Source organism: Homarus americanus, unplaced genomic scaffold (genome assembly GCF_018991925.1).
Source record: "Homarus americanus isolate GMGI-L3 unplaced genomic scaffold, GMGI_Hamer_2.0 scaffold35332, whole genome shotgun sequence".
NCBI lineage: Eukaryota > Metazoa > Arthropoda > Malacostraca > Decapoda > Nephropidae > Homarus > Homarus americanus.
The window spans coordinates 111367-136500 of NW_024738568.1; the positions used below are offsets into that span (position 1 = coordinate 111367).

At 40.8% G+C, this 25134-nt stretch overlaps 2 protein-coding genes across 7 annotated transcripts in view; both read left to right on the top strand.

Annotated features, from left to right (window-relative positions):
* The window catches only part of LOC121874059, a 56015-nt gene extending 52414 nt beyond the window's left edge, over positions 1–3601 (top strand). Inside the window, exons 25-30 of the mRNA XM_042377928.1 lie at positions 754–965; positions 1466–1604; positions 1938–2062; positions 2289–2437; positions 2598–2712; positions 3471–3601. Coding sequence (XP_042233862.1) covers positions 754–965; positions 1466–1604; positions 1938–2062; positions 2289–2437; positions 2598–2712; positions 3471–3601 — 871 coding nt within the window. The remainder of the gene's footprint in view (positions 1–753; positions 966–1465; positions 1605–1937; positions 2063–2288; positions 2438–2597; positions 2713–3470) is intronic.
* LOC121874063 lies at positions 2387–21179 on the top strand. Of its 6 annotated transcripts, none has more exons than XM_042377945.1 (15): positions 2387–2417; positions 2598–2712; positions 3471–3639; positions 3787–3789; positions 4344–4512; positions 6044–6109; positions 7426–7656; positions 8370–8520; positions 8852–9051; positions 9298–9481; positions 9836–9859; positions 10472–10495; positions 10854–10920; positions 11261–11436; positions 17402–21179. In XM_042377945.1, exons 5-15 carry the CDS (start codon positions 4397–4399, stop codon positions 17555–17557), a joined length of 1395 nt encoding a protein of 464 aa, XP_042233879.1. In that variant the 5' UTR covers positions 2387–2417; positions 2598–2712; positions 3471–3639; positions 3787–3789; positions 4344–4396; the 3' UTR covers positions 17558–21179. The 6 variants fall into 6 exon arrangements, with proteins under 6 accessions (XP_042233879.1, XP_042233884.1, XP_042233883.1 ...); XM_042377950.1 differs by lacking the exon at positions 17402–21179 and adding an exon at positions 14880–15766; XM_042377949.1 differs by lacking the exon at positions 17402–21179 and adding an exon at positions 14939–15766.
* The last annotated feature ends 3955 nt before the right edge of the window (positions 21180–25134 follow it).

The following is a 25134-nucleotide window of genomic DNA, read 5'->3' on the forward strand; positions in this document are numbered from 1 at the left end:
GAAGTAAAGTGGATTGGGTATATTAAATAGCTTAGTGACGTAGAAAGTAATAGTTGTTAATTTACATAAAGGATCATATGAAGATTATCCCCCAGCTTATTGTAATTTAATTTTAACTCTCATAATGTTAACCTAACCTGACCTGACCTGACCTACCAACCCCCAGGTAGCGTAAGGATATTTAATTATCAGGTAAAATAAGCTATGATAAACGGGGGCTAATCTTCATGTGATTCCCTATAACTCCTTAGTACTTTATGGTAGTTTTAATTCTATTATATATAAATTATAAATCAATATAGCCTAAGTAAATATAATATAAACACGGTATAACCTACTATAGTATAATTTAATATAATGTTAACTCTACTATAATCTGATAAGTAGACGAGTAACTATAATCTAATCATTACACTTAGATATAAATTAGAGACGAATTATAGATAAATATTAGTTCTAGTATCAGCTCTTAGATGATTAATTACCATTAAATGTGGTCTTAACAAGAGCTTTATGCATGACGGCTGGTGTATAATGCATGATGTATAATACTTTACGTTCTCTTATTCATTATTTATCATATTTCATTTCAAAGTAAAAACATTATTTATATTTTAAGGTGATATAGAAAAAAAAATTATCGGTGATTATAGATTTTCATAATAATTCAATAAAGACCATAATAATTACTCTTCTCTCACTCTCCCTCACACTCATTCTCCGTCACTCATTCTCCGTCACTCATCTACCCAGGGAGGAAATCCGTGCCAGAGATCAGCTGGGCATCACCATCGAGTGCCTGAAGGAGTGTGACCGTCGGCAGGACAGGTGTTTGGCTGTCACCCTCGAGACGTCTCCCTCCACGGCCCAGAGGTGTTATGCTCTTGAACGGGCGGCAGGCAATGACCCCGGGGCACTCACCTCCTCCCCGCAGGTGTCTTACTTCGAGAAGGTCTGCATACCAGGTGAGTGTAGCACCCCCCCCTCCCCTCTCTCTCTCTTTTCTCTCTCTCTCTTTCCCTCAGTTTTCCTTCCTTTTCACTCCCCTTTCCTACTCTTTTTTTCTCTCTCTCCATTTTCCTTCTTTTTATCCCCCCCTCTCTCTTTTCACTCCCTTCAGCCTCTCATTCTCTCTAATCCATTTACTTCCTTCTCTCTCTCGCTCTCTCTGTCTTTTGTATCTCCCTAACTCTTAACTCTCTTGATCTTTCTATCTTCCTATTATCTCATTATCTCTCACCCCATTCACCACCCTCTCTCCTTCCCTCCACACCCCCACTAACCACCCTCCCTCCCTCCTTCCCTCCCTCACCCTCCTTCCCTCCCTCACCCTCCCACCCCCACTAACCACCCTCCTCCCTCCTCCCCTCACCCCCCTCCACACCCCCACTAACCACCCTCCCTCCCTCCTTCCCTCCCTCACCCTCCACTAACCACACCCCCTCTCCCTCCCTCCCTCTCACAGAACGGGGCTGCGGGAAGGCTTGGACGTTCGTAAGAGTGCCAGGGTATGACCTCACAGTGAACGGGAGGATCGTGACCAACATCCCTACACGAGAAGAGTGCCAAGCGGAGTGCCTTAGAGCCACCGGTATCCCCTGCAGGTATGGTATAGCACTATTCCTAAGATACGTACAGTCAGTGTTCTAGGATAAGTGTGGCATTTGTGTCACCGTTCTTAAAGTGTGTCATTAGAGAGAGACAGAGAGAGATTCCTACACACATACAAACAAACAGACAAACAAACAAACAAACAAACAAACAAACAAACAAACAAAGAATAATAAAAAAAAACACACAAAACCTCAATTTTAAACTTGTGAAAAAAAAAGTCGTCATAATACAATTTTTTTGTAACCAGGCTGGACTATATACTACAATAAACTTGACTCACTATAATTCGTCAATGATTTAAATTACTGTATCTCGTTATTCAGGTCGGCCGTGTATAACGTCAGAGATCGAACGTGTAAACTGATGGCGGAGACAAGACGCACGGATCCGGACAAGTTCACCTTAAGTTCCAGGAACGATGAGTTTATGGAGAATCAGTGTGCTCCAGGTATGTATGTATGTATGTAATTGAAATTTATCTAAAATCTCTACCTTTTCCTTTCTCATCCTTCCTTCCTCGCTACCTCTTCTTCTCCTCCGCTTCTTCACTACCCCTCCTCATCCTCTTCCCCTTTTCTCTTCCTCCAACTCTCCCCACTACCCTTCTCCTCCTCCTCTTCTACACTACCCTCAACTCCTCCCTCCTCCCTCTCACCCCCCTTCTTCCTCCCCAGATCCCCCCAACTGCGACTACGCCAACTACGAGTCGGTTCCTTCCTTCTTCGACCCCTTCACCAATGTCTTCGACAGATTAAAACAATACTGCACAGCAAGGGACTTCACCTCAGAGCTACAACTTCCAGGTTGTTCCAGTCAGCTGATTGTTTTGAGGTTTAGTATGCAGTGTAGCAACAGCACTAGAATATAAGCAAAACCAAACCTAAAAATAGCACCAAGTAACCTAACCTAACATCAACAAGGCAAACAAAACCAAACCTCATCATCTTCATTACGTAGACTTATTTTGCTCTTCCTCCGGACAGTCGTTCAGGCGTGAGTGTTCGCTCAGTTCAGATGACACCTTCAGCGTGGGTGGCCAGAGCGCCCTACAGGTGGAGCGAGACTATTTCTACTCAGAGAAGGGCGCCTGCAAGACTGGTAAGTGCGTATGTCTGTGTAGCGGTAGGAAGTGGGGACAGGGAGGAGGAACAGAGGATGGGGAAGGAGAACAGGAAGGAGAATGTGATTGTACTTTATAATATCGAAAAAAAAATCTCTTGATATAGATTTCAATCACTCAATGAAAAGATCTCATTATATGGCTTTAACTTATCACTGAAATAGATCCCTTGAAACAGGCTTAGTTTAGTCAGCCAGTTAAAATATCCAGAAATAGCTTGAGTTACCCATTGAAATGTCCCAGAAATAGCTTGAGTTACCCATTGAAAAATATCCCAGAAATAGCTGGAGTTACCCATTGAAAAATATCCCAGAATTTGCTTAAGTTACCCATTGAAACAGATCCCATAAACCCTAAACCTTCAGTAACACTATGAGCAAGACTACGGCCCTCAGCTTGGTACTCTTGGTCATGTTGAAGTCTCCTCAGCTTGGTACTCTTGGTCGTGTTGAAGTCTCCTCAGCTTGGTACTCTAGGTCGTGTTGAAGTCTCCTGTCTTTTGTAGTAATGTATGTCTTAATATCTCTGTAATTGTTTCTGTTTGTCTGTCTGTTTCTTTGTGTATCATTGTTTGTCTGATTGTCTGTTTCTCTGTCTATAATTTCATGTTTATTCTTCTCTATTTTCATCTTTTCTTGTATGTTATTTACGTCACGTTTCTTCCCCTCCCCCTAAATATATATCTCTCTCACTCCTTTGACCTTTGACCTCACACCGCCCTCTCCCCCGCTCACAGTAAAGGTCGACTGCACGCCCACGGATATGCTGGTGACCTTCGCCTTCGGCACGCCCTTCGAAGGACGGGTGTACGCCACAGGGAACGCCCAGGCCTGCTTTGAGAGATGGGCAACAGACAGACACAATTGATTCTTCGAGTTCCCTAGGGTCAACCTGTGGCACTAGAGGTAGTCTTTGTGTGTGTGTGTGTGTTGTGTGTGTGTGTGTGTGTGTGTGTGTGTGTGTGTGTGTGTGAGTGGTGTGTGTGTGGTGAGTGTGTGTGGGTGTGTGTCTCCACCCTCTATCCCTCCTTCATCCTACTCTCCAATTCACAGAGGGATAGTAACCTCGTCCACACCAACATAAAGCTATCATCTATCCTAACCCTGTAAAACGCTCCAACGCACCACTACCTCCAAACCACCAACTGCACACCCAAACTCACTAAACCTCAACCTAACTGCCCAACCCTCCAACTACCCAACCTCAACTAGCACCACTAACCTCCAAACCTCCAACTAGCACCACTAACCCCAAAACCCTCCAACTAGCACCACTAACCTCCAAAACCCACCAACTAGCACCACTAACCCTCCAAAACCCTCCAACTAGCACCACTAACCCTCCAAAACCCTCCAACTAGCACCACTAACCCTCCAAAACCCTCCAACTAGCACCACTAACCCTCCAAAACCCTCCAACTAGCACCACTAACCTCCAAAACCCTCCAACTAGCACCACTAACCCTCCAAACCCTCCAACTAGCACCACTAACCCTCCAAAACCCTCCAACTAGCACCACTAACCCTCCAAAACCCTCCAACTAGCACCACTAACCCTCCAAAACCCTCCAACTAGCACCACTAACCCTCCAAAACCTTCTCATACCCACAGGGAGACGGCAAATTCGTCAATACAGTGGTGGTACAGCAACACCCACTCATCATGCAGGAGTCAGACAGGACGGTGAGGGTCGAATGCTCCTTTGAGGCCGGGGACCAGACCGTCAGCTATGCTCCTGAGGCTGGGGCTGGCAGGACGGGTGGAGGGATTGATATCAAGTGAGTTAACAGGTGGTGTGTGTGGGTGGGTTGGTTGTCTACCTGACGCGGCTTCTACAGTATGTGATTCTGTTAAGGTTATTTTGAAGATCTTTTAATTAATCTGGTACAGGTGTTAGTCTTCCTAGTAATTAATTGTAGGTTTTGATATAGTTTAACTAATCTCTCTAATAATTAAGTGAATATGGTAAGGTTTTTTTTTTAACTAATCGAATACAGGTGTTAATTTCTCTCCTAATTAAATCCAGGTGTTGATATCTTTCTGATAATCAATTAAAAGTTACTATACTAGCTTAACCAATCATCTTTAGGCCACGAATCTTTTTCCACTAATCTTAAATCAACGACCCAATCAACTGTAGGTGCTAATCTCATTCGACCAATCACGAGATATATTCAGATCCTTTAATAACCAATCAGATACAAGACCCTAATGCATGTTTTTGTGAATCTCCAGAGAGTTTAAGTACATTATTTAGAAGTCTTATTCATATGTAAATTACTCTGGGTAAATCATATATTAATAAAAGCCTTTCCAACCTTGTCAATCACACTCGTCATTTTAAATATTTACTCTCATTGTCATTTCCTACAATAACAGTGATTGGTGGATCTAATACAAGTGATTAAAATAGAGGATTTAATACATATTGTTAATTTAATGTTACCCCGACTATACTCAATTTCATTACTCATCCTTAATTACTTTCTCAATGATGTAAAATTCACAAAACAAGATAAAATATTCCCTAATACTTGACACGAAAATATAAATTAAATTAACTATCTAACTTTAATCTCACTTTTTGACTTAGAAATCTATAACTCATTTTTAATATTTATTTTTTTTCATTATTCAGAATATATCATTAGTTTACACCAGCCCCCAAAAAAGTATCTTCACGGAGGGAGCCGATCAATTCCAGAATGAACACTGTGACTCCTGTTGTCTCGGTAGGGTTGTCAAAATCCTTCATCCATTGTGTCATAATGTCTTACACAAAATCGTAAAGATACTTTTTTTGGGTGTGTGTGTGTGTGTGTGTGTGTGTGTGTGTGTGTGTGTGTGTGTGTGTGTTATAATCACAAAAGTAATAATGAGAAAAAATAGTTTGTAATAATTATAATTGTCACCCTAACCTAACCTAATCGGGATGTTACACTCTTTCTTCAATGTTATCAGAGACCAGTATGACATTATTCTGAACAAATGGACTCTCTATAACATTGATAAGACCTAATTAATAATGCTGGGTCATAAACACCCCCCCCCCCCACCTGTATGGGTATAATTACTAGTTATTTACAGGTGTGGATGATAGCTGATGAAATATAATCAGTCCTCTATAACTGAATAAACTGCGGTAGTGTTTTTGGTCAGTAGTCAGACGGCAACGCTGGCTGGCTGGCTACGGCTTAGAACTCGTTCGTTTCCATATGTTGGGAGAGGAAACGGACAAGGCACATCACCACTGTCTCGTTAACTCCCCCTCTTTATTCTCTCCTTCTGTCTGTCTCCTCGTTCGCTCAGCGGTGATTACGAGATTGTGACCAACTTCATCACTGGCTTTCAAAAGAGGCTCTTCAATGTGTCGAGGTAGGAGAGAGAGAGAGAGAGAGAGAGAGAGAGAGAGAGAGAGAGAGAGAGAGAGAGAGAGAGAGAGAGAGACAGAGATAAAAAAAAGAGAGATAGAGAGAGAAAGAGAGAACACCAATCACCGACCGTCTCCGCATGTGCCACTCACCAAAGCTTTGTTTATGCTTTACGTCACTCTGGTATTTCTCTCTTAGTTCTCTTGTCAATTGTTCAGTTTTGGTAATTGTTTTCTTGTTTTGTTTTTGTGGTCTTTTATTTTTTTTGTCTCTCTTATTTTGTTTCTTTTCATCTGTTTCCCTTTTTTTCGGTTTGGCTTTTTTTTTGCGGTTTTGGTTCGTCACTTCGATTATTGTCGTTTTTGGTTAATCGGTTTTGTTTTTTGGGGTTTACTTCCTGTGGTTTTATTTCAGGGTGTCATTCCTCCTTTATACCGGTTTATAAAGTCATCGTTTCTGGGTTTATTATTATTTTGGTTTTAATGTGGTTTTTGACTTAGTTCTCATCTGCGGTTTAAATGGTTTTTATATATTCGTTTTACATGTTGTCCTTAAACCATATACTTTCATCTATTGTTTGAATTCGGTTTTACTTTCGTTAATGTGGTTTTGTTTTGATTTTTCCCCCTTCATTTACTTGGTGTTTGCGGGTTTTATTTTTGGTTTTGATAATTTGTCAATAATACCTGTCACAATGTATTATATCACTGATTTTTTAAATAGCTTAATATATATATATATATATATTTTGAGAAAGCTAAATACTGTATGTTATGTTTAGCACGCATGCACAGCTAAAGAAAGTATTATTATTATTATTATCATTATTATTATTCTCACTTGCATGTACAGCTCTGTTCAACACGTGATGGTATTGTATATTATATGTAATATCTCCAAATTCTACTTGATATCTCCCTACCATATACCACACACCCTTTAACTAACACCCACACACCCTTAACTAACACCCACACCCCTTAACTAACACCCACACCCCTTAACTAACACCCACACACCCACACCTCCTTAACTAACACCCACACACCCTTTAACTAACACCCACACCCCTTAACTAACACCAACCCTTAACTAACACACTTAACTGCTTAACAACACCCACACCCCTTAACTAACACCCAAACCCCTAAACTAACACCCACACATCCTTAACTAACACCCACACATCCACACCCCTTAACTAACACCCACACACTGACACCCCTTAATTAACACACACACCCACACCCTTTAACTAACACCCACAAACCCACACCCCTTAACTACTACACCCACCCATTAACTCTGGTAACCCTACAGTGCGCAGTTCCGGCCTGGGGTGAATGACATCATCAGCAACACCGCGCCCACGCCCACAGTCCGCATGCGCATCTACAAGTCGACCGGCACAGAGGCGAATAACGTGGACCTTGGCGAGCTGCTGACACTTAAGATAGAGATGGAGCAGTCGTCAGCGTTCGCCATATTCGCCAGGAACTTGGAGGCGAGGACGGATAATGGCGAGCTCATGACGTTGGTTGATAATATTGGGTGAGTGGCGAGGAAGTGGCGAGGGAGGGAGGGAGAGAGGGAGAGCAGGGAGGGAAGGGGGAAGGGAGGGAGAGAGAGGGGGAAAGGGGTGGGAAAAGATAGACAGAGAGAAGGAAGTAGAGAGATATACAGAGGAAGGAAGGGGTGGCGAAGGAGAGAGAAAGAGAGAGAGGGAAGGAGGAAGAGATGGAAAAAGTGTCCTCTGATGGTGATGATGGTGACGATGGTGATGATGGTGATGATGGTGATGGTGACGATGGTGATGATGGTGACGATGGTGATGATGGTGATGGTGATGATGGTGATGATGATGGTGATGATGGTGACGATGGTGATGATGGTGATGGTGATGATGGTGATGATGATGGTGATGATGGTGACGATGGTGATGATGGTGATGATGATGATGGTGATGATGATGGTGTACTCGTGTCTGTTCCTCTATGAAACTACCACAACAATCATCGCCTCACTTTGCTGTTAACATCCACTACACTTCCTCATCCTGTCATTAAATACAGTACACCTCTACTGTAACCACACCTCTTCCTACACTTCTTAGTACACACACTCACTTCCTCCTCTGCTGTTCCCGTCACCACACCTCTTCCTCCTCCTCTCAGTCTACACACCCATTTCCTGCTACTGTCACACGTCACATTTCCCACACCTGCCACCTCCCACACCTACCACACCTGTCCTTCCCTCGGCAGGTGTCCACGCTACCCGTCCATCTTCCCGGAGCTGCTACTGGAGGAGAGAACCAAGAGCCTCTACGGGAACTTCAAGGCCTTCAGGTTCCCCTCCACAGCCAGGGTCAACTTCGTCGCCACGGTCAGATTTTGTCAAGACCTATGTGAACCGGTATGGACCCCGTGATGAAGTTTACCTGTATATAATTAGAGTCAAAACGAGGGGGAAAGGGGTGGACTCATTGTGTTTTTAAAGGGGTAGTATTGGTGATATTTAAAGTACCATTGTTCTGTGTGTGTGTGTGTGTGTGTGTGTGTGTGTGTGTGTGTGTGTGTAATCCAACCTGTCACACATACCCTATTCAATTAATGAGACATCAACCTTTTTTTTTCCCCTAACATCAAATAAATAAACACCACTTAACTCTTTATCTCCCTCCCCTCCCCTTACCCCTCACCCCTCCCCTCACCCCTCACCCCTCCCCTCACCCCTTCCAAAACAGGTATCGTGTGGTGCAGGAGTAATATCATACGGTCGGCGCCGCAGAAGATCAACCAACGAAACTGACGAAGGCGAAGATGGCGACCAGACGGAGGCGAATGAGTACGACACCTCGACGGAGAATGTGATTGAACAAACAGTGGCGTTTGGTTTTGATCCCATTGATAATTATCTCGGGTCTTCTCCTTCCTCCCGTCCCAAGTGAGTACCTGGCGACTTGATTGTGTTTATCTCAGGTGATCTAACAGGTGATAATGGGGTGGGTGTTACAGGTGAACTTTCATAGTGGGTATTATTATTATTATTATTATTATTATTATTATTATTATTATTTTTATTTTTATTATTATTATTGCCTCTAAGTGAATAAAATCAACGTAAAAAAAATATTTCCATAATACTGTACCTCCCTCTTATGACCTAACCTAACCTAACCTAACCACACAGAACAACCAAGCGCTCCGTCAGCACCACCTCCAGCACCACGACCAACAGCACCACCACCACCACCACTACTACCACCACTACCACCACCCCTACCACCATCCCCACCATGAAGAAGGAATCAAGCAAAGATAAGAAAAAGAAAACAGAGGAAGAGATGCCCAGTGATATCCCTGTTGCTCTCTCGGTAAGATTGTTTGACATGTTGCTTTTTGGTTAGGATTACGTTAGGTTAGGTTAGATTAAGACTTGTAGCGTTAGGTTAGGTTAGGTTAAGGAATAATATCTTAGGTTAAGTTAGGTTAGGTGAAGACTCGTAACGTTAGGTTAGGTTTTCCGGTGTTAGGTTAAGTTAGATTAAGACTAGTAGGTTAGGTTAGGTTAGATTAAGCTAGATCAAAGTTCCAAGTTCCAATCTTACTCTGAAACTGTCTTAATGAACCTTCTGGAGCTTTTGTCGTGTGATTGAGTCAAGTTTCTGGTTCCTGTGGTCATTTCCTCGTCTCGTAATACAGTGATTTATTCTCTGTGTTCCTCATAGCTCACAGTTGGACACCAAACCAAGGTATACCATCAAGGTGTTTGTTTTTCTCTGTCTATCTGTCTGGAGTCTGTCTGTCCTGTCTGTATGTATGTCGTGTCTGTCTGTTCTGTCTATCTGTGTTCTGTCTGTCTGTCTGTCCTGTCTGTTTATGTGTCCTGTCTGTATGCTCTATGTCGTGTCTGTATGTGCATCTGTCTGTATGTCCTATCTGTCTGTATGTCCTATCTGTCTGTATGTGTCCTGTCTGTCTGTCCTGTCTGTATGTCCTATCTGTCTGTGTGTCCTGTCTATTTGTGTGTCTTGTCTCTCTCTGTGTCTCTGTCTCGCTCTTTCTGTTTCTTCGTGTCTCTCTCTCTCTCTCTCTCTCTCTCTCTCTCTCTCTCTCTCTCTCTCTACCTTTCTTGAATTTCTGTCTGTCTTTGTCTTGTTTATCCAATTTTGTTATTGTGTGTGTGTGTATTTTCCTCGTATCTCACCTTTACCTTTTATTATTATTATTATTATTGTTATTATTGTTATTATTATTATTATTATTATTATTGTTATTATTGTTATTATTGTTATTATTGTTATTATTGTTATTATTGTTATTATTATTATTAGACCAGTGATAACTTCTCTTCTCTCCTATAGCTTACTATTGGAGAACCAGCCAAGGTACAATAAACAATGATCTACTGTCTGTCCGTTCTGTCTATCTATCTGTCTGTCTGTCCGTTCTGTCTGTCTGTCTGTACGTCTCTCTGATACTAGAGGTATAATAGCGTAATTTAACAAAGCAGTTATTGAAAGAGTATTTTAAAATGAAGATAGCCTCACTACTACCACTATTACCACAACAACCACAACTACTACCCCCCTTCTTATTCTTCACTCACAACGACATTCCCTCCTATCCTTCTCTACCCACTACTACCCTATACCTTCCCTGGTACTAGGATAGGATATGATAAGGATAGGATACCAACCAACATCCTTCCCTCCTTCTCTAACCACCCCTATCCCCTATCCTCAGCTGGTGGTAGGAGAAGACACGATGCCCGAAGGATGGGACGATAGACACAGACACCGCTACAGGGATGGTGAGTATATCCTATCCAATCCTATCCAGTTGTGTACATACTGTAGATACATACAATCATGAGGCATAATAGAAGTATAATTTGTCAGCATATCTCCCCTGGGCATACTAATAATCTCCCCAAGGCATATTAACAATCTCCCCAGGGCATACTAATAATCTCCCCAAGGCATATTAACAATCTCCCCAGGGCATACTAATAATCTCCCCAAGGCATATTAACAATCTCCCCAGGGCATACTAATAATCTCCCCAAGGCATATTAACAATCTCCCCAGGGCATACACCACCCAGGGCATAAGACCATAACACCCTCACCCCCGCCACCGGCATCTCAACAGACACCTATGTAGCGGACGACTACGTGTGTACTCCAACCTCAACGGTGATCGCCGCGGTACTGACGCTGCTGGTGCTGCTTTGTGCTGCCGTGGCCGGATCCGTTTTCTTTTACCGGACCAAGAAACGCCAGTGGCAGAAAATGGGAAACTGTGACCCGTTCCCTCTCCCTCCGCAGGTAAGTTTGATTAGCTGAACTAGGTGTGTGGAGGTGTGTGTGAGTTTTGTTGTTTCTGTAGTGTGTTTGTTGGTTTTTTGTAGTGTTTTTGCTTTTTTTTGTATCTGTAGATGTGTTTTGTAATGCTGAGAGGTGATGTGGTATGGGAATTTATTGATGATGGGAAGGAGTGAGGGGATATGAGATAGAGGAGAGGAGAGGAGAGGAAATAGAAAACAAAAGAGGGAAGGGAATTGAGATAGAAAGGAAGAAAGATGAGAAAAGAGAGAATAATAAATACGAAAATAGAGAAGGAGAGGGAGGAGAGACTTAAAAAAAAAACACAATCAATAATAATTTTTTCCCTTTCATTAACACATTAAATATAGTTCTCATAACTAGAGATTAAGTAACGGGGAGAGTTAGGTTAGGTGATGGCGAGTTAAGTTAGGTTAGGTTAGGTTAATTGATGGTGAGTTAGGTTAGGATAGGTTAGGTTAGGTTAGTTGATGGTGAGTTAGGTTAGGTTAAGTAATGGTGAGTTAGGTTTGGTTAGGTTAAGTAATGCTGAGTTAGGTTAGGTTAGGTTAATTGATGGTGAGAGTTAGGTTAGGTTAGATGATGGTGAGAGATAGTACCTATGTTAGTCTGGGTAAGTGTGATAAGTGCCACCCATCACCGGCTCGTATTTAAGTGCCAGAGTAAGTGCCAGAGTAAGTGCCAGAGTAAGTGCCTCATTTCTTAGTGTCACTGGCATCTGTGTGAGTGCTTTAATTGCATGTATTAGATAGCGAGTTGTTTTATATGCTGAAAATTAATGCTTTCTTGAGGTTGTAAATAACATCATTAGAATAATGTTATACTACTATGGTCGTCTGTCTGAATTTAGATCAGTTATGTTTACGATTTAGGGTTGAATTAAGTGTTAAGGAATCACCATTAAGGTCCCTCTAGTCCTCACGGGCCCCACCCTAACCTAACCTAACCAAAACCTAACGCAAAGTAACCCAAACCAAGCCAAACCTAACCTAACCTAAACCAAACCTAACCTAAACCAAACCAAACCTAACCTAACCTAAACCAAACCTAACCTAAACCAAACCTAACCTAAACCAAACCTAAACCAAACCTAACCTAGCAAAACCTAACGCAAAGTAACATAGAGCAAACCAAACCTAACCAAACCAAACCAAGCTAGCCAAACCAAGCCAAGCCAAACTAACTATAAACCTAACAAAGCCTAACCTAAACCAAGCCTAACCTAAACCAGACTAACCCTGAATCTAAACCTAACGTAACCAAACCAAGTAACCTAATCTATTTAACCTAATCTAACCCCAATCTGGCCATCCTAACCATTAAGCTTGAGATTCAGTCATAATAGCCCTCACTCTTATAGTCTTGATGGGGTCTAAATTTACTGGACTCCAATGTAAATGAGCCCAGACAGGTGTGACTTTGGTTGGGGCCTATTAGGACTGGTAGCTATTGGAACTAGGAGATAATTAACCTGTAACTGTACCTGTAACTGATCAAGATACAGACGGACAATCATTCAGGAAGTAACATAGGGGCAGAAATATGAACCTCTTCCCTGTCACTAGTTGTACAGTCTCCTTCACTTGTGCGTTTACAGGGGCTCGTCAGTGTGGTAACCCTGTGTTTGTTTACATTCGACAGAAGGAAACTCACATTAGTAAACATATTATGGAATGAAAGTAAAACAATATTAAAATAAATATCTCATTGTAATGATTTGTGGAATGTTTATATGACGAGCCCCTGTAAATGCAGTAGTGAAGGGGATTGTACATAAGATTGGTGTAGAATAATGTGTAGTGTATATATATAGTGTATGTGTGGTGTGTATATAGAGTATATATAGTGTGTGTATAGTGTAAACAGTTTGTAAATAACACCATCCGGGAATGCTGTCAGTGTTGCCAGATATAGTCAAACCTCTGAACAGGATCGCTAAACCATTATTTTTTTTTGTGTATAAAGCAGATGATTAGAACCTAACTTAACCTAATCTAATCTAATTTAAAGTAACTTAACCTCACCTAAATTAACTTAAACTAACCTAACCTAATCTAAATGAACTTAACTTAACCAAAACACAACGCTCCTAAAGTAATATTTATCATAGATGAGGATAAGTAAGAGTGGTTTTCGTCCTCTATAAAAAAATAATAAGGTCGTGATCCCGTTCGTGGTAGCTTTTTAACATCAGAACATCAGCTTATTTTGTGTTCTGGGTAGCTTTTTAACATCGGCCTATTTTGCCGCTTTGCCAGAGACGGAGAGACTGTGTACATATATATCTCTCTCTTATCTCTTGTCTCTCCCTCGCACTTCTGGAATGTATAATAGAGAGTCACTGTTAACACCTGTACGACCACACAGCACTGTAAAGCCCTCAGCTGAACCTCCTTTGACAGGTAACCTCATTACCCCTTGTGTGAGCTATGATACCCGAAGCACATCCAGAAGGCGAGGAATGAAACATGATCTTTGTAAATACTGTACACCCACACACCCACACCCACCCACCCACCCACACCCACCCACACCCCCACCCTGTTACATGAAATCTCTTAATTTACTTAAATATCCAGGTTCTAGGCGTAACCAAACAAAAAAAAGTGAAGTAAATTAAAAGGGAATAAAAATAAATAAAGTAAACCTTTAAGAATTAATTAATTAAATATTAACACAATAAAGAGCCTCGTAGGCTGTCACAACAAATTGATTCACCATCGAAACTTTTAAGACACAAATGATACTAAACATCGAAACATCAAAAGAATAAAAATAAAGCATTGGATTACGTTAACACTGCATAAACATATAAAAACTAACACTGAAATTAACTAACGTGAAACAACACTGAATTACTTAAATGTAACGAAGCAAATACTGATGGACATAAATAGAGACATAAATAGGTACTCACATAGATATACCACATTGGTGGCGACAGGAACAACACAGATAAATTAAGTATAAGTAACAGGTGACGAGTGTCACTCAAAGGATGTGGACTGTATGACAAGAGGACTGAACTAACTCCGTCAGTTGGTGGGTCCTATATATAAGGTCGGCTCCCGCCACGCGACCCGCCGGTGGGTCGTTTAACGATGCAGATGGTCGTTAGAGAACAAAGAATGCTTGTTACAATACTAAATAAAAATGGGTTTGAACAAATAATAACAGTTAAAACCTTAACAGCACAGGGTTAAGGTGACAAGATTATATAATAGTAAATACAACACATCATTACAGGAATAATATGGAACAACATGGAAGCATGTTATATAAAAAAAATAGAAAAATACGACACGGTCGTAACACACACACACACACACACACACACACACACACACACACTACAGTATTACAGCTTTTTGTGCACTTTAGTTATTCCTGTATTTATTTTGTTTTCTCTTCCTGCTTTTCATTAGTTTTGATTACTCTTTGAACGGAGCGATCTGCATTTGCTCCCCTCTTCCTCCTTCTACAGCGCAAGTGAGTCATTATCCTCACACCCCAGCCATCATCAGAGGCGCCCATAGAACACTCCAAGAGCCTCCCTACACCCACCCCTAAGGATATCACAGGGACATCTAGGACCTGAAGTACAACCTGGAATCCTAAGGGACGTATTTACACCCCAGCGGCCCTAGGATATTTCCAGGGACTTCTTCCCAATCAACCCCAAAGGATAGCACTCTGATACCTAGCGAAGGAGATAAGGATGTCTAGGATCTCCCTTAACCTGCCAGTGCCTTAGAAATATCACCCATAGGACCCACCAGAGTTCTATTTCCCTACTCCTACCACCCTACACTACTCAGCCTCCTCCCACCAGCTAGAATTATAGAAAACGGCAAACCCATCTCCTAATTATTTTCTCCATCTATCTACATTATTTACCATCTACTTCTTACATATCCGTCTTGCCCTTTTATCCACCTATTTTACTTATCCATGTACTTCGGTCCTGTTCCTTCGACAACTCTTATGTGGATACGTTTTCATCTTTCAATAGTTTGTTTATCATATATTTCTACTCATCTATCCATCTGTTTTATCCATCTATCCATCAGACGTTAACTCCTCCTTCTCCTCTTCTTGCCCCTTCTCCTCCTCCTCCTCCTCCCCCTACCATGTATCTACCTCTGTTTATTCATATCTGTTAAATTTCTTCCTCCTATTACCACGTTATCTCTCTCTCTCTCTCTCTCTCTCTATCTCTCTCTCTCCCCTGTTGCTCAACCAAGCCTCTGTTTACTGTTACTTCATTAACTCTTTGCCTTCTGTTGCTTTATCACTGCGTCATCACCCATACCCCCCCACCCTTCAGCTACTACCTACCACACCCCGTTACCTCCCCCTTGCCAGCCCACCTACCAATAGAGCCTACTTCCCTCTCTTCCTCCTTCTCTCCCTATTCCCTTCCCTATCTTCCTCTCTCCCCCCCTCCCATCCTAGAGTCCTTACCCAACCCCCATGTCCATACCACAAACAAACCCTAGCTTCACTACGGCATAAAACAACCGTCTGGCGTAGGGGATCGCCAGACGCTACTGACCTCCTCCCTTTCCCCATTCCTTGTGTATCAAATTTAGCATTCCATATTATAATGCTCACTAGAATATGTATATAAATAATCTGTATGTTTATTTGTTGCCCCCGAGCCTGTCACAATGCTCCTACTCTTCTGCTTATATCAATGTATATTTTTATTGTTTTAACCTCTCACTTGTCAAATAAAAAAAATAGCAGCATTGTTCACCATAGACGATGAGAAAGTTGTATATATTTTTAACACTCCTTCATTACCGAGAGATGTGACTATTAACCCCAATGCACAGCCGGTCACCAGCACCCACTAAATAGGTAAGGAAAATCAACACGGAGCTTAGTACTAATATTATTGTAAAGATAATCTACTAACTCCTTGTATATGGTGTCATCTCTGAGCTGTATAAAATCATCTGGCCTTAACATATTGAAGGTATTAGTGGAGATACTTTAATGAAGGGTTACATTAGAGGTTTAAAGTTAGTTTGGTTACTATTTTTAGACCTGTAAAGTGTGAAATGTAAAATAGAGTTTTTTAAATGAATCATGGGTTTAAGAATTAATGTTTGTTTTGATCTCTTGAACTTGAGTTAAAAATGTATGTAGAATGCGTTCTCCTCCACACACCTGTAAATTACAGGTGTGTGGAGAACGCTGCTGTAATTGTGTTTAAAGAAGACATGACATTGATTCCTTAGGGCCACATACATACATACAGGTACATACATACATACATACATACATACATACATACATACATACATACATACATACATACATACATACATACATACATACATGTTCCAAAAATAGTACCTGGCCAACTTTAAACCCCTAATAAACCCTTTAAGCAATATAATGATGTAAAGTACTCAATGGACTAAACTTTCTGTGACGTCATGAAGGTAAACATCAATATGAGCCAATAGGAACACTTTCCACACACTCCAAGTAAAGCAACCAATGTGTGTTCCTGTTTACATTTTTTCGTCATCGTTACGTCACGGTTAGGCGAGTCCATTGTGGTGATATGATAAAGCAGTCGGCAGTCAGGTGTGTAATGAATGCAGTGATGTTTATTGTTATTCTCACCTTGTCAAGAATACCTTTGTTCTTATCTGTTATTAAGTACTTTATCCAAAATAGCCTTTACCAGCAAGTTTATCGTCATTATGTCAACACAACTTTTGAAATATGTTTAGTGAATGCGATCAGTAATAATTAGTACATGTTAATTGAGTAATGCTATTGGTTAATGAGAGAGAGAGAGAGAGAGAGACCATGAATAACAGTTGACATTAACCATCAATTAAAATTAGCATTAACCAACCATTAACCATGTAACTTATAGACCTAACATTAACCAACCATTAACCTCCCCCCTCACCCCCTTAACCAGCCCAAGAGTCAGTTCTACAATAGCCCGGAGGTGATGTTCCGTGCAGCATACGGAGGCTTCCCTGGTCAATCCAACTTAGCCTCAAACATGGCGGCCTTTACAACTCAACAGGCTGTCCCTCCTATGCACGAAGACTCCCCACAGTACAAGGAATAGGGAGAGTCTCAAGCAAATATCAGAGCCTCTTTCTTATGTTTTGGTAATCAGAGAGTGAGTGAGTGAGTCTTCTGTAGTTAGTTGTGTGGGGGATAGAAAACGTAAGGTGGGTGTACTGTACTAGACGTTTTGTATGGTGGACTATGATAATTGTGTGAGAGGTGCTGTTTGTTTATGATACTGGAAATGAAAAAGAAAATGAGATATGGAAATATATTGGTTTAATGGTGATGGAAAGAAAAGATAGAAGTATTATAATGAAATGGTAAAGAAAATTGAATTATTATTATGTGATGGTAAGGAAAATGGAAGTCAATATATTTTTATCATTAATACAGTGTTTCAGCTTTGAATATATTACTTAAGGAACCATTATTCGCGTATTGTCTTATGATGAAAGTGAAGAGTTTATTGTTAATGCTGCTATTGTTAATTTATGGAGACAACATTTAACATAGTTTGTATAACTTAATTTAACTTAAGGATAATTTAATTTGTCGTGAGTCATAATTTATCCTTTAAAGTAAACTCTTGTGATTAATTCTGATTATATGGTAAGTAATTGATTATTATTAAAAGGAAGAGATTTAAGAGCTATATATAAATACAGTCTTTGTGAGAGTCTTACACACACACACACACACACACACGCGCACACACACACACACACACACACACACACACACACACACACACACACACACGACATTATGAAACAGTAAACAACATGTACATCACTGAGACTCACACCACGAGTCGACAATACCAGAAGCGTCGACAAGGACCATATACGTGACTCACCACCATCAGCTGAAGTACACCAGACTCTGTAGGCTATAAAGTTCCTCTTGTTCCTTCACCAGATGATATATATATATTTTCACCCAGAGGATTTTTGTGTGTGTGTATATAAAGGTTAATATAACTCATTTTTTATTAGGGACGTTCAGCTTTAAATGGATCTCTGGATGTGGGTTAATCTTAGCTTCCCTTTCCTCTTCCCTTCTTCCTCTTCCCTCTTCCCTCTCATCTCTCCTCCCTCCCCCCCCCACATCTCTACCTTCCCCTCCCCTCCACCTTCCCCACTTCTCCCTTCCTTCAGGCCGTGGCTTCGTTGTGGCTTGTGTAGTACTGATGCACACTACGGTAACCCACACACACACACACAGTCCATGGCTTGCATAAGTACTGACACACACACACACACACAAGCCACAGATAATTACCTATATAACTTAATGTATTTTATCTCTGTCTTTTGTATTCCCGTTATTACTTATCCTCTAAACTTTCCCCAAAAGCTTTTCATATAAGAATTTTCACCCAGTATTAACCAGTACGATATGTTTTCCCTGCTGTTTATGTCGCATGTGTCTCGTCACTGTATCATCAAAGATCCAACAAATCTCGATGCTCTCAACCCAAGCTTATCGCCGCTTTTTTGGGGGGAGGAGGGGGTAAATTTTAGCATCTGTCATCCCTGTATTTAGATATCCAAATTAGGTGATTTCCGATAGATATGAAAGTCCAAATGGTTCAAAATACATTAAAAACCCATCGGAAAAGCATAGTTTGGATACCTAACCTAACCTAACCTAACCTAACCTAACCTAACCTAGCCTAACCTAACCTAACCTAACCAAATTCCTAAGATTCCCCGGATGACTGGAACTAAAATAACACTTTTTTTCCCCCCAGAATATAATAACCAGTACCGGACCTTAATGCTTCAGCCGTTATCATAGACGAGTTTTTTTATGCATGAATAATATCAAAGAACTTTCTGAAGATATTTGATACAATAGGTTTAGTAAATATATAGTTAGGAGTGAGATGTTTCGTAATAGGCGGTTCAACACACACGGCCAGACACCAGGGCACAGGTGACCGCAGTGGAGATGTTTGTGTACGTTGTCGATGAACGAGGAAGCAAAAAGTGACAAACATAACGTAATACCTATGTTAATAATATTTTTTTTTTTACTTTTTTTTATCTCGTATTAAATAAAATCCTTATACTTTTATCTAGAAACTTCCAAAACGGTATTAAGAAAAAAAATCCCCCCACGTAATAAAAGTTATAATTGGATACTTTTATTGTTGTTTCCGCTATTTTTTATTTTTTTTTACCATTCAAGAGTAAGCAAGACCAGAATGCTCGTCGTAAACTAAGATTAAACTAGTTATTATTGATTAGGTTGTTTAATTAAGGTTTTTAGTATCTAAGGGAGGTGAGTGACAGACAGACAGACAGACAGACAGACAGACAGACAGACAGCAATTCACTTGTTATTCCGAAATCAAAACAGATCTAATTTTGAAAGTTGTTGATGTAATTAATGTTATTATTACGAGTCAATAACTAAGTAAGATCTTCAAGCGAGTGGCAAAGTACAGGTATAATTACAGATACAGGTACAGGTATAATTACAGGTACAGGTACAAATGAAGTTACAGGTACAGGTATAATCACCAGGTAGAAACATCTTACTCTAGTACCTCAACCTGTGATTATTCTTAACTAACATTATCTCTCATACGATCAAAAAATATTGCTGTCTGTCTCTATGTCATGTCTGGTCAAATATCATCCAATACGAGTCTGAGTTGTGGCTATGAGTTAAATCAGTATATATATATCTCTTTCAGTTAAAAATTCTATACTTACATTATTGAGGTATTAAATCTAGTTTGTATACAACTAAGTCACAAATCTTATAAATGGGTTATATAACAACTTTACAACACACACACACACTGCCAATCAGTTGTGTTTTAATTATAGTTACAACAGTATAGACTCGATTGTTTGGGTAAATAGAATGGATGTTTATATCTCTGTTTCATTAAGTGTTTACATTAAATTCGCTCTGTTTCGCGTGATCTGTCGGACGTGGGGAGGGAGGGAAGGTATATTTTTATTATCGCGCGAAATATTGTGAATTGTTGAGTGAATGATGTAGTAAAATGATTTATTTATTCTCTTATGATTTTGTTTATGTAGATGTTTGTGAGTGAATTTATTATTATTATTATTATTATTATTACTTTCAATTAATTTCAAGCTTAATTTTGTATATTTTTTTGGAAGTTCCATTTACCATTTCAGTTCGTATCTCTTTAATTATCGTTCACTTTTTGCTTTACGTTAGTTAGTTAATATATGATAGTCGTAATTTTAAGGCTTTTTCGGTATTTTATGAATGCTTACCTTTGGCATAGCTATCTAGTCGTATTTGTTACCTGTTTGTAGACTAATTAGCGGCACTCTTGAATGGTCCGTGACGATACAAAATATTTAAGGTGTGGGGGGGGTTATTATTATTATTATTATTATTATTATTATTATTATTATTATTATTATTATTATTATTATTATTATTATTATTATTATTATTATTATTATTATTATTATTATTATTATTATTATTATTATCATCAGTAATATTGTCATTCCCTGAGACCGTATCAAACGCCTCCACTGTCCTTCACGTACGTACTGCCAGTGGTGTCCGTACAATGTCCGTACCGAGGCCGCACATCACCACCACCAAACCTCCTTGTGTGCACCAGGAGATGAACTACTTTTGTATGTAACGTTAATAAACACAGTCCTTCCTGATGACCTGAGTTTGTTTATGACCCCTTGTGTGGTGAGAGAGAGAGAGAGAGAGAGAGAGAGAGAGAGAGAGAGAGAGAGAGAGAGAGAGATCTAACCAACCTCCCTTAATGATAATGATAAGAATAATGATGATGATAATGATGATGTGAAACAGATGAATCTGATCGGCGTAAAGAGACCTTCAGGGTAGAGAGAGGGGAGAGGGAGGGATGGGAGAGGGATGGGAGAGAGGGGGTCATCCATGGACACACACACACAGAGTTCACCCAACCCAGACACCCAGAGAAGACAGATAGATGGTGGTGGGGGGGGGGAGGGGGGTGGAGACGTGTGTAGTGACGAGACCTGTTGCGTTATGGTGTGGACTTGCGGTTGGTCACTACGGGGGCGGGGAGGAGGGAAGGAAGGAGTGGATGGAGGGAGGGAGGGAGGGAGGAAGGAATGGTTGGAAGGAAGGGAGGAAGGAAGGAAGGAAGAAAGGAATGGATGGAGGGAGGAATGAAGGAATGAAGGAAAGGAAATAAATGGAGGAAGGAACGAACGAAATAAATAAATAAAGAAGGAAAAAAATAAAGAAAGCGATAAAGAAATGTGAGTGAACATTGGTCCGGCTAAAGGCTATAAAGAGACAACTTAACTATCGCTCGTATCGTAAAAAAAAAAGAAAAAAAGAAAAAAAATCTACAACTGGAAAAGAAAATTGGTGAATGTATTGTGTCTGACGCACTATAATTGTCCAGGTGAGAGGAGTGGTTAATTGGTGGTTGAGTGGTTGAGTGAGTGGTTGATTACACGTTGACCCCCTGCCACAGTGATTAAAAATAGTGGTAGTAGTGGTAGTGGTGATAGTATTGGTACTAGTGGTAGTTGTGGTAGTGGTGGTAGTGGTGGTAGCAGTGGTAGTTGTGGTAGTGGTGGTAGGGGTGGTAGTAGTGATAATTGTGGTAGTGGTAGTAGTGGTGGTAGTAGTGATAGTTGTGGTAGGTGTGGTAGTTGTGGTAGTGGTGGTAGTGGTGGTAGTGGTGGTAATGGTGGTAGTGGTGGTAGTGGTGGTATACGGAGATAAAAATTGAAAGTGTGTAAATGTCAAGCTACGTGGTGACTTTACTGCCTCCACTGTAGAACCATACACTCACACTAGCTGGTCACCGAGGGGCCATTATCACCATTACTAACACCATTACTTATATCATCACTACCACCATTACTAGTACTGTCATTACTACAATCACTACTAATACTGTCATTACCATCATCATCACTACCACCCATCACTTCTAGTACTGCCATTACCATCATCATCACTACCACCATCACTTCTAGTACTGCCATTGCCACCATTACCACCACCATTACCATGACTATCATTTAGGTAGGGCGCTAATGTCACCACTATTAATATGGATCACTACTTACATACAAATATTCAATCATACTATCAAAGACAGACAGACAGACAGACAGACAGCCTCCAAGACAGACTGAAAAGATATATTCTCAGTGTTTATAATACGCACTAACCGCATCTGACGGAGAAAGGAATACAATAAGAAACAATTGAGCATCACCCATCATCCTGAACCTGACCAGAGAAGGATTTAACGCTATTTAGTCATAGATGTAACAATAGACGACGGAATCTTCCCTTTCATAGCTATAGATGCCAGAATCCTCCTTAAAATAACAAATGACGACGAAATTCAACCCGTGATTCCTTAATATGACAATAATAAACGCCTGAATCCCCCTGTAACAACAATAAACGACTGAATCCTCCTGTAACAACAATAAACGCCTGAATCCTCCTGTAATAACAATAAACGCCTGAATCCCCCTGTAACAACAATAAACGACTGAATCCTCCTGTAATAACAATAAACGCCTGAATCCCCCTGTAACAACAATAAACGACTGAATCCCCCTGTAATAACAATAAACGCCTGAATCCTCCTGTAACAACAATAAACACCTGAATCCTCCCTGTAACAACAACAATAAACACTTGAATCTAACCAACACCACCAAAAACAAAAAACGCTGCTAAAATCCGGTTTAGTTGGACAATAGACGCCTGTACCCTCCGCTACATCAACAAAAAAACAACTGACTCCTTCCACGTCACTGTGTTGCAACTTGGGTTCAAGAGAGGTAGGGAGGGAGGGAGGGAGAGGGAGAGGGAGGGAGAGAGAGAGGGGGAAATTAGCTTAAAAGAACGATTATTCCGGATTACACAAGTTATTCATGATGATATATAATAAAAGAACGAAAAAAAATTAACGGAGACGAATTCAAAGACGTTCTGTAACTTTTCGCGCCCTACAGAAAGTGAAAACGATGACATGAACGTTTCCGACGACGACAAGAGAAGGAGGGAGTGGCTGCATGGGAGACTCGACCTTGTGTCCTTTTTGCAGTGGGTCGAGAGTACTGTGTTTACACCGGGTAGCTACGGAGAGAGTGACGGCATGGGAGACTCGACCTTGTGTACTTTTGGTAGAGGGTCGAGAGTACTGTGTTTACACCGGGTATAGTTATATAGTTCTCTTCCACACTGGGTATGATTATTATTATGGTTTTGATCGAATAAAGCGGCCGTCAGTGGTCACCATTCTCTAATTATCACCCTGACCCCTGTAGGAGAGAGAGAGAGAGAGAGAGAGAGAGAGAGAGAGAGAGAGAGAGAGAGAGAGAGAGAGAGAGAGAGAGAGAGAGAAATAAAGAGAGTGATTAAAATAAAATGAGAAAAAACATATAATGAAAGAGAGAGAGAGAGAGAGAGAGAGAGAGAGAGAGAGAGAGAGAAAGAGAGAGAGAGAGAGTGACCCATTCTCAGGTTCCCATTGACCTTGCGTGTATCTAAACCTGGCAGCTACAGCGTGTCGTGCTTCGTATGGCGTTGCTTGAGAGTCGCCTTCTCAGGTTAAAACAACTATAACTGGTTTTTCTGTGTGTGTGTGTGTGTGTGTGTGTGTGTGTGTGTGTGTGTGTGTGTGTGTGTGTGTGCGCTATTTCACATACAACGTACATTCCTTTTCGCTATTGCTTTTTTTTTCCATTTGCTATAAGAATAATATTTACCTCCTGAACTCTCTGGCGATAGTCACGCCGTGTTACTGTTACATCTGGAGGAGGAGGAGGGGAGGAAGAAGAGGAGGAGGAGGAGGAGGGAGGAGGAGGAGAAAGTAGGGGTAAAAAGAAGAAGAAGGTGGGAGGGAGGAGGAGGAGGAGGAGGAGGAGGAGGAGGAGGAGGAGGAGGAGGAGGAGAAAGTAGGGTAAAAGAAGAAGAAGAAGGTGGAGGAGGAGGAGGAGGAGGAGGAGGGGAGGAGGAGGAGGAGGAGGAGAAAGTAGGGGTAAAAAGAAGAAGAAGAAGGTGTAGGAGGAAGAGGATAGCTGGACAGGTAAGTGGTAGGTAGGCCGTGTTGACATCTCGTCTCGGGTCTGTACAGGTGAGGGGGGGGCTAGCTAATGAGGTCGATTACTAACAGTCTTACAACACCTGTGGCTATGATGTTTCCCTTTCTGTCTATCGTTTATCATTCTATTTCTCTCTATATTTATCGGTTAATCTAATTATTTCTATTTTGTTTCTGTCTTTCTATTCCTTGATTTATCTTTCTATCAATGTATGTATGGTTGTATGTATGTATGTATGTATGTATGTATGTATGTATGTATGTATGTATGTTTGTGCTTCTATGTATGTCTCTCTCTCTCTCTCTCTCTCCGCTCCACTAAGCACCACCACCACACTATGACACACGTAACCCCAGAATCAAGGCAATTCACTACAATCGCCGCTTCGAGAGGCTACACGTGAGCTATTTCTTATTGTATTTTTTTTTACTATATATTTTTTTTAATCATCTTTCACCAATTTGTTTGTTAGGTAAATAATGGTGGCTGTAAGCTCTCGGGATGGTACAAGACGACGTTCACACACACACACACACACACC